General features: G+C 39.6%; 1 protein-coding gene across 1 annotated transcript in view; it reads right to left on the reverse strand.

Annotated features, from left to right (window-relative positions):
* LOC128700232 (Inverted repeat-binding protein) overlaps positions 1-9639 on the reverse strand; it is a gene marked incomplete at its 5' end in the record, with an annotated part of 86920 nt that extends 77281 nt beyond the window's left edge. The window contains 2 exon segments of the mRNA XM_070081010.1: positions 5463-5556; positions 9462-9639. Of these exon segments, the coding sequence (XP_069937111.1) occupies positions 5463-5556; positions 9462-9639 (272 nt within the window).
* Positions 9640-10371: the final 732 nt, after the last annotated feature.

Here is a 10371-nt window from a genome sequence, read left to right on the forward strand (position 1 = left end):
TAAATTCAAGGATTATGTGGATTAAAAACAGGGTAGGATGCAAAAAGTGGGTCATAATAAGTGTGTATGCACATGGAGAAGAGAGGAGTGTAGAGGAGAGAGAGAGATTTTGGGAGATGTTAAGCAAATGTATAGGAACCTTTGAACCAAGTGAGAGAGTAATTGTGGTAGGGGACCTAAATGCTAAAGTAGGAGAAGCATTTAAACAAGGTGCGGTAGATAAGTTTGGGGTGCCAGGTAGATAAGTTTGGGCCAGGCTTGTCTGGTGCTTGCCTGGTCAACCAGGCTGTTGCTGCTGGAGGCCTGCTGCCCCACATATCCATCACAGTCTGGTTGATCTGGCACCTAGTGAAGATACTTGTCCAGTTTCCTCTTGAAGGCTTCTACACTTGTTCCAGCAGTGTTTCTGATATTTTCTGGTAAGATGTTGAAAAGTCTGGGACTCCGGATGTTGATACAGTGTTCCCTTATTGTCTCCACTGCACCCCTGCTCCTCACTGGGTTTATTTTACACTTCCTCCCATATCTCTCACTCCAGTATGTTGTTATGGCAGTATGCAGATTTGGGACCAAGCCCTTGAGTACCTTCCAGGTATATATTATCATGTACCTCTCTCTCCTCCACTCCAATGAGTACATGTTCAAGACTTGCAGGCATTCCCAGTAGTTTAGGTGCTTTACTGGCTCAATGCGAGCCGTAAATGATCTCTGTATTTGTTCCAGCTCCGATATTTCTCCCGCCTTGAACGGGGCCATCAGCACTGAGCAATATTCTAAGTGAGGGAGCACTAGCGATTTGAAGAGTGTCACCATCAGCGTTATTTCCCTTGTTTAGAAAGCTCTCAATACCCACCCCATCATCTTCCTGGCTGTCGTGACCTTTGTCTTGTTATGGTCTTTAAAAGAAAGGTCCGCTGACATAATTATTCCTAGGTCTTTTACGTGTTCCTTAAGTTCTATTTGGTGACCCTCTTGAGTTTTGTATATAGTGCTCCTTTTCAGTCTTTCATTCTTTCCATACCTAAGCAGCTGGAACTTATCACCATTGAACGTCATGTTGTTCTCCACCGCCCACTGGAAAACCCTGTTTATGTCTTCCTGTACTTTTTCAGTGTCCTCTACCATACTGACTTTCATGCTTATTTTAGTGTCATCTGCAAATGATGATACAAAAGTGTGCCGGGTGTTTTTGTCTATGTCTGCTATGAGGATGTGGAACAGCAGAGGTGCCAGGACAGTGCCTTGGGGCACTGAGCTTTTGACCTCGCTGATGCTGGATCTTGCCCTGTTCACTATTACTTTTTGTGCTCTGTGTGTTAAGAAACCGAAAATCCATCTGCCTACTTTTCCCGTAATGCCCATGGCCTTCATTTTGTGCGCTATCACTCCATGATCGCATTTGTCAAACGCCTTTGCAAAATCTGTGTAAATCATATCTGCGTTTTGGTCGCCTTCCAGTGCCTCCGTAATTCTGTCATAATGGTTCAGCAGCTGTGACAGACATGATCGTCCTGCTCTAAAACCATGCTGGTTAGGGTTATGTTGGTTGTGCTGGTCCATGAAATTTGTAACCTGCCATCTCATCACTCTTTCAAAGATTTTTATGTGAGAGGTCAGGGATACTGGTCTGTAATTTTTAGCTAGTGCTCTACTACCTCCCTTATGCAAAGGAGCTATGTCTGCACTCTTTAAGGCTTCCGGTATTTCACCTAGATCTAAGCTCTTTCTCCAAAGAATACTGAGGGCTCGTGCTAGTAGTACTTTGCACTTCTTTATAGAGCATTCCATGAATCTGGTCCAGGTGCTAAGTGAGTGGGCATGTTTTCCATTTCTTTTTCAAAATCTATGGGATTTGTACTAATGTCAATTAGTTGGTTTGCACGGCCGCCTTCTGGAGTGAAAAATATTTCTGCATTTTCTACCTTGCTGTCATTTAGTGGGTTGCTGAACACCGACTCGTACTGTTCTTTTAGGATTTCACTCATTTCCTGTTCATCGTCAGTATACGAGTCTCCTCTCAGTAGTGGTCCAATTCTACAGGTAGTTCTTAGCTTGGATTTTGCGTAGGAATAGAAATATTTTGTGTTTCTTGCAATATCCTGTATGGCCTTTTGTTCCCTTTGTACTTCTTCTGTGAGGTATGACATCCTAAGTTTTTGCTTTAAGTCAGTGATCTCTCTGCTAAGTCTATCTTTCCTCTGTTGTAGCATATTTGTGTTTTTAAGCAGTTCAGTAACCCGTTTTCTTCTTCTGTACCATCTCCTACACTCTCTCTCTATATCTGATCTTCTTCTGGGTTTCCTCAATGGTACATGTTCCATACATACTTTGTATGCTTCTGTATTCAGCTTCTCTAGGCACTGGTGGGGATTTAGGGTGCTCATGTCTGATTCCCAGGGTATGTCTGATAGCTCTTGGTTTATTTTTGCAGTCAATTCTATGGTTGTTAAAATTAAACTTACTGAACATCCCATCTCTAACTTAAGTGATGCAGTTTCCTACCCCTGAGTTTGAACCTCTATGATGTTAAGATCAGAGTAAATAGTTTTGGAAACTGTTATGTCTCTTATCAGTTCCTCACTGTTTGTGAATATCAAATCCAGGGTATTTTCATTTCTGGTGGGATCAATTACCTGTTGGTATAATGAGTACTTTTCATAAAGCCTCATTAGTTCTCTGGTATGTGCCTCTTGAGCAAGGGTGCTTCCTGGAGATATTTCTGGTATAACATTACGTTGTGCCATCTTCCATTTTACATGAGGGAGATTAAAATCTCCAAGGAGTAAAATATTTGGTGTAGGATTTTCTAGCCTATCCAGATAGCTATCTATCTTACTTAACTGATCTGTGAATTCCTCAGCAGATGATGAAAGTATTTTCTTTTTAGGGATTTTCTTTCTTCGTGGTTCACCCTGCCTCGGTGGGAGATGGCCAACTTTGAAAAAAAAAAAAAAGTGAGCTCAGGTTAGAGTATGTAGGAGTGAGGGAGATTATTTCCCAGTAAAAGTAGGCCTTAAACAAGGATGTGTGATGTCACCATGGTTGTTCAATATATTCACAGATGGAGTTGTAAGAGAAGTGAATGCAAGGGTCTTGGCAAGAGGTGTGGAGTGAAAAGATAAAGAATCAAACACAAAGTGGGAGTTGTCACAGCTGCTCTTTGCTGATGACACTGTGCTTTTGGGAGATTCTGAGGAGAAGTTGCAGAGGTTGGTGGATGAATTTGGTAGGGTAAGTAAAAGTAAAAGGGATGTGTAATGTCACCATGGTTGTTTAATATATTTATAGATGGGGTTGTAAAAGAAGTAAATGCTAGGGTGTTCGGGAGAGGGGTGGGATTAAATTATGGGGAATCAAATTTAAAATGGGAATTGACACAGTTACTTTTTGCTGATGATACTGTGCTTATGGGAGATTCTAAAGAAAAATTGCAAAGGTTAGTGGATGAGTTTGAGAATGTGTGTAAAGGTAGAAAGTTGAAAGTGAACATAGAAAAGAGTAAGGTGATGAGGGTATCAAATGATTTAGATAAAGAAAAATTGGATATCAAATTGGGGAGGAGGAGTATGGAAGAAGTGAATGTTTTCAGATACTTGGGAGTTGACGTGTCGGCGGATGGATTTATGAAGGATGAGGTTAATCATAGAATTGATGAGGGAAAAAAGGTGAGTGGTGCGTTGAGGTATATGTGGAGTCAAAAAACGTTATCTATGGAGGCAAAGAAGGGAATGTATGAAAGTATAGTAGTACCAACACTCTTATATGGATGTGAAGCTTGGGTGGTAAATGCAGCAGCGAGGAGACGGTTGGAGGCAGTGGAGATGTCCTGTCTAAGGGCAATGTGTGGTGTAAATATTATGCAGAAAATTCGGAGTGTGGAAATTAGGAGAAGGTGTGGAGTTAATAAAAGCATTAGTCAGAGGGCAGAAGAGGGGTTGTTGAGGTGGTTTGGTCATTTAGAGAGAATGGATCAAAGTAGAATGACATGGAAAGCATATAAATCTATAGGGGAAGGAAAGAGGGGTAGGGGTCGTCCTCGAAAGGGTTGGAAAGAGGGGGTAAAGGAGGTTTTGTGGGTGAGGGGCTTGGACTTCCAGCAAGCGTGCATGAGCATGTTAGATAGGAGTAAATGGAGACGAATGATACTTGGGACCTGACGATCTGTTGGAGTGTGAGCAGGGTAATATTTAGTGAAGGGATTCAGGGAAACAGGTTATTTTCATATAGTCGGACTTGAGTCCTGGAAATGGGAAGTACAATGCCTGCACTTTAAAGGAGGGGTTTGGGATATTGGCAGTTTGGAGGGATATGTTGTGTATCTCTATACGTATATGCTTCTAAGCTGTTATATTCTGAGCACCTCTGCAAAAGCAGTGATAATGTGTGAGTGTGGTGAAAGTGTTGAATGATGATGAAAGTATTTTCTTTTTGGGGATTTTCTTTCTTTTTTTTTTGGGTCACCCTGCCTCGGTGGGAGACGACCGACTTGTTGAAAAAAAAAAAAAAAAAAAAAAGTAAAAGAAGAAAATTAAAAGTGAATATAGGAAAGAGTAATGCGATGAGGATAACAAAAAGATTAGGTGATGAAAGATTGGATATCAGATTGGAGGGAGAGAGTATGGAGGAGGTGAATGTATTCCGATATTTAGGAGTGAATTTGTCAGCAGATGGGTCTATGAAGGATGAGGTGAATCACAGAATTGAAGAGGGGAAAAAGGGTGAGTGGTGCACTTAGGAGTCTGTGGAGACAAAGAACTTTGTCCATGGAAGCAAAGAGGGGAATGTATGAGAGTATAGTTACACCAACACTCTTATATGGGTGTGAAGCATGGGTTATGAATGTTGCAACGAGAAGGCTGGAGGCAGTGGAGATGTCATGTCTGAGGGCAATGTGTGGTGTGAATATAATACAGAGAATTCGTAGTTTGGAAATTAGGAGGAGGTGCAGGATTACCAAAACTATTATCCAGAGGGCTGAGGAGGGGTTGTTGAGGTGGTTCAGAGGCGGGGTAGGGGTCGGCCTAGGAAAGGTTGGAGGAAGGGGGTAAAGGTTTTGTGTGCGAGGGGCTTGGACTTCCAACAAGCATGCGTGAGTGTATTTGATAGGAGTGAATGGAGACAAATGGATTTTAATACTTGATGTGCTGAGCAAAGTAGTGTGAGCAAAGTAACATTTATGAAGGGATTCAGGGAAACTGGCAAGCCGAACTCGAGTCCTGGAGATGGGAAGTACAGTGTCTACACCCTGAAGGAGGGGTGTTAATGTTGCAGTTTTATAACTGTAGTGTAAAGCACCCCTCTGGCAAGATAGTGATGGAGTGAATGATGATGAAAGTTTTTCTTTTTCAGGCCACCCTGCCTTGGTGGGAATCGGCCGATGTGTTAATAAAAAAATAAAATAAAAGAATGAAAATGATGCTATAAATAAAATCCATTTACAAGTAAACTTAGCAGACACATACCATTTACTGAAGACACTCTGGCAGACCCTTAGAGCATCTTGCAAACTGGCATCAGAGCTGTGCCCATAGGTTTTGTTAAATTTATTGTCATCCACTGAAAACATTAACACACATTACAATACTTGTTTACATTACCCACAGACTATTGTCACAAGCCTTGCTAAAACCTCACAAATACCAGCCTTTTTTTTTACAACTGGTATTTGGAGTTTAATTCTTTCAATCACCTAGTCTGAAAAATCAACATTGTGAATAAAATTAATTACATTACTGTAAGTTTAAAAGTCCTCTATCAATGTAGAATTTTCCATTCATCTTTTGTTCACTACAATGACTAATACTACATACTACAAAATAATAAGAACATAAGAATGGAGGAACATTGCAGAAAGCCTACTGGCCCATACAAGGCAGGTCCTTATCAAAACGGCCTTACCCATTAATTTACTGTTGATCTTCTTCTTCTTTCAACAAACCGGCCGTATCCCACCGAGGCAGGGTGGCCCAAAAAGAAAAACAAAAGTTTCTCTTTTCAAATTTAGTAATTTATACAGGAGAAGGGGTTACTAGCCCCTTGCTCCCGGCATTTTAGTCGCCTCTTACAACACTCATGGCTTACGGAGGAAGAATTCTGTTCCACTTCCCCATGGAGATAAGAGGAAATAAACAAGAACAAGAACTAGAAAGAAAATAGCAGAAAACCCAGAGGGGTGTGTATATATATGCTTGTACATGTATGTGTAGTGTGACCTAAGTGTAAGTAGAAGTAGCAACACGTACCTGAAATCTTGCATGTTTATGAGACAAAAAAACAACAATCCTACCATCATGTAAAACAATTACAGGCTTTCGTTTTACAATCACTTGGCAGGACGGTAGTACCTCCCTGGGCGGTTGCTGTCTACCAACCTACTACCTAGGTTTACTGTTGATACTTGCATAAATTACACGTGAACTTTTTAAAAACTTTTATTATGATACACTTCGCTGACCAGAAGCTCTTTCAATCCAATATACATAGTTGGGATTTTTTTAAATACAGTGGACCCCCAGTTTACGATATTTTTTCATTCCAGAAGTATGTTCAGGTGCCAGTACTGACCGAATTTGTTCCCATAAGGAATATTGTGAATTAGATTAGTCCATTTCAGACCCCCAAACATACACGTGCAAACGCACTTACATAATTGGTCGCATTGGGAGGTGATCGTAAAGCGGGGGTCCACTGTATTGGCAGTCCCCACAGAGGTAGAGCAACCCCCCCTGCCCCCCCAAAAAAAAAATCACCATCACTCATTCAAACAGCTGTTTTACCAGAAATATGTACATATAAAATACCTCTTTGAACTGCAACACGTGCAATTTTGAAAATTATTAGGATACATTGCACTTACCAGTTTTTTTTTTTTTCGAGTCCAATGCACAAGTATGATAATGGTAAACAATACCAACAGGTTGGTAAGTGAGACACACGTACAACAGTTAGGTATCTTTATTCGAATGAAGAAGTTTACTGTGTAGGTGAAACGTTTCAGAATAAAGATACCAAACTGTTCTATGTAACTGATACATGCCAATGAACATTCATTTTGCTTTTAAACACACTGGCCATATCCCACCATGGCTGGGTAGTCCAAAAAAGAAGAAACACTTTTACCATCACTCGTCCATCACTCTCTTGCCAGAGGGGCAATGATACTACAGTTCAAAACTGCAAATATCCCCACTCCTCCTTCAGAGTGCAGGCACTGTACTTCCCATCTCCAGGACTTAAGTTCGGCTAACTGGGGTCCCTGAATCCCTTCATGAATGTTACTTTACTAGCTGTCCATAGCACGTCATCATAAAAAGTACTTGCCTCCAGTCACTCATATCTAACACAGAACCCTCACTTGCTTCCTAGCTATCTTTCCATTAGAATAATGACATAATCCTGAAATGACACAAACCACAATACATCCTTTTAACTTAAAAAGTCAAGACACAGAACTTACCACCACCAAAATTCAAGAGACTTTACCATGCACACATTCTAACAGTATGTAATACGTATCTCAAAAATCACTAACCTCTACTCACTTTGCTCTAACACGCTCACACATGTCTACTAAATATTCAAGGCTCTACCTCTAAACATCTCCTTCCTCAGACATGCTCTATAATGTTTTCTACCCACCCCAGATTTATACTCTCTCTTAATCTACCTATCATGAACCATTCTGTCTACATGACAAGGCCATCTTCAGACAAAATCTCCACTGCTTTCAGTTTCTTCCTTTTTGGGGGGAGTATTAAATAACCATGATTCACACCTATACAAAAGCACCATCACCATTACATTTCACCTATTTCCTATTTTACATCCCTTGACAGATTTCTTTCCAAGGATTTCATTTAACACACCTGTATTTCCTAGGTAGTAGGTTGGTAGACAGCAACCGCCCAGGGAGGTACTACCGTCCTGCCAAGTGAGTGTAAAAGCCTGTAATTGTTTTACATGATGGTAGGATTGCTGGTGTCCTTTTTTCTGTCTCATAAACATGCAAGATTTCAGGTACGTCTTGCTACTTCTACTTACACTTAGGTCACACTACACATACATGTACAAGCAAATATATACACACACCCCTCTGGGTTTTCTTCTATTTTCTTTCTAGTTCTTGTTCTTGGGGAAGTGGAACAGAATTCTTCCTCCGTAAGCCATGCGTGTTGTAAGAGGCGACTAAAATGCCAGGAGCAAGGGGCTAGTAACCCCTTCTCTTGTATAAATTACTAAATTTAAAAAGAGAAACTTTTGTTTTTCTTTTTGGGCCACCCTGCCTCGGTGGGATACGGCCGGTTTGTTGAAAGAAAGAAGAAGATACCTGTATTTCCTTCATTCACTCCATGATTGACAATCTTTAATAGACCCATCTGCTGAGAAGTGTCTGATACATTTACTTCTCCATGCTCCTGTATTTCAAGCTTACCTCCAATTTTTCATTCCCTATAGCTTCGCTAACTCGTAACACCGTGTTCTTTTGTTTTAACTTTCAACTTCCCTTTTCGAACAACCCATTCTCAACAAAATCTGCCACCAAATTCTGCAGCTCCTCTCCTTAAAATCCCAATAGCCCTGTGTCTTCTGTATACAGTGACTATGACAATTCCCACTTTATATTATTTATTATCTTACAAGACCACATAGAAAATGCATTCATATTCTTTTACAACCCAGCCCATAAACACTTTAAAACAACCATGATGGCATCACACATCTTCGTCTAATAAGACTCATTTATACTGAAGGAGGGGTGTTAATGTTGCAGTTTAAAAACTGTAGTGTAAAGCACCCTTCTGGCAAGACAGTGATGGAGTAAATGATGGTGAAAGTTTTTCTTTTTCGGGCCACCCTACCTTGGTGGGAATCGGCCAGTGTGATAATAATAAAAAAAAAAAAAAACTGGAAAATATTCTTCTTTTTCTATATACTTTGATCTGAGCCTCACCTGCCTAATAAAATTTTTTTATAGTATTCAACATTACATTTAGCTTGTTTACAAATGAAATAAAAGAATCAATGGTCATGCAGTTAGAAATTAAAAATTTCTAGAAACCTATTCAATATGTAATGAAGAAAGACTTATTCAATATGTAATGAAGAAACAGACATACTTATTCAATATGTATATCACTTTTGGTAAGCTTTATGGCTTGACCTTATGCAGTGTCTTATAAATTAGGTTCACTGATCTTTAATAAATGAACTCTTTTGGCAGTATCCTTAAAAGTCTTACACAAGCATCTCAATCCTATACACATGAATTTACCTGTAACACTCAAAATATTACACTGGGAATTGCATACTTACACATAAATTAGCAGCTATAGTAGTAATTAAATCAGAAAATAAATTGATCAACATTTCACAGACAATCTATTGAATTTTATAAATTCATAAATATGAACCATCAAGAGTTATGTATCTGGTATGTAAATACAATACCTAAGTTCACTTACTTTCTAGCAATTTTTCTAGCATGAGGATTTTTTCTGCACCTGGACGTTCTAACTCTTGCAACACGTACACATGAGCAAAGTCAATGGGATTCTTGGTCTCCTTTGTGTTAAACAGCACTACAGCCGACAGATCGTGATCACTCGAGACAACCTTCCGCATCAAAGTAGCATGAGCTGCCTATGGAAAAATATGTTTGTTGAACATAACTGGCAGGTTCATCAAGAAAGAGGGAGCAATATAAGTGGTGCTAAGCATCAAGAAAGCTTTTCTTTTTCTTTTTAACAAGCCATCCGTCTTCCACCGAGGCAGGGTGATCTAAAAAAAAAAAAAAAACACTTTCACCACCATTCAACACTTACACCATCATTTTAAATTTTGTATTGACTTCAAGAAAATAAAAAAAAAATTATTTAGATAAACATGCATCAAAAAAAATCTGAACAAGAGTTGGTCCTCAGTAGCTGTTCAAATGCATAAATCAAGTTACTACATCACCTTTAGGATCTGGGACTAATGATAGAGGTAGCACTTTTAATGTGCCTGGAGGGAATAATGTTAACTGAAATATTTTGGAATGGATGGTGCAGCAGGTAACCTATGAGGCAATGAGTGTAAAAGTACAAACTGAAGGACTGAGATGGATGAAGTAAAACTTCCTATGCTAAAGGAAATGTTTTAAGAATAAAATCAAAATATTAGTAGTTAGTATGCTCAACAATGGGAGGAAAAGCATAGACAATAATGATAAGTGAGAAGATATAATTATTTGTAGGAAGCAAAGCGACACATTAACAATATTAAATGTACAGTAGGACCCCTGTATCTGTGGGGGATACATTCCGAGTACCTGCTGTGGATACCAAAACTGTAGATAGTAGCAAACCCTATATGAAAGTCCTACACATATCT

Source organism: Cherax quadricarinatus, unplaced genomic scaffold, assembly GCF_038502225.1.
Source record: "Cherax quadricarinatus isolate ZL_2023a unplaced genomic scaffold, ASM3850222v1 Contig1443, whole genome shotgun sequence".
Taxonomy (NCBI): domain Eukaryota; kingdom Metazoa; phylum Arthropoda; class Malacostraca; order Decapoda; family Parastacidae; genus Cherax; species Cherax quadricarinatus.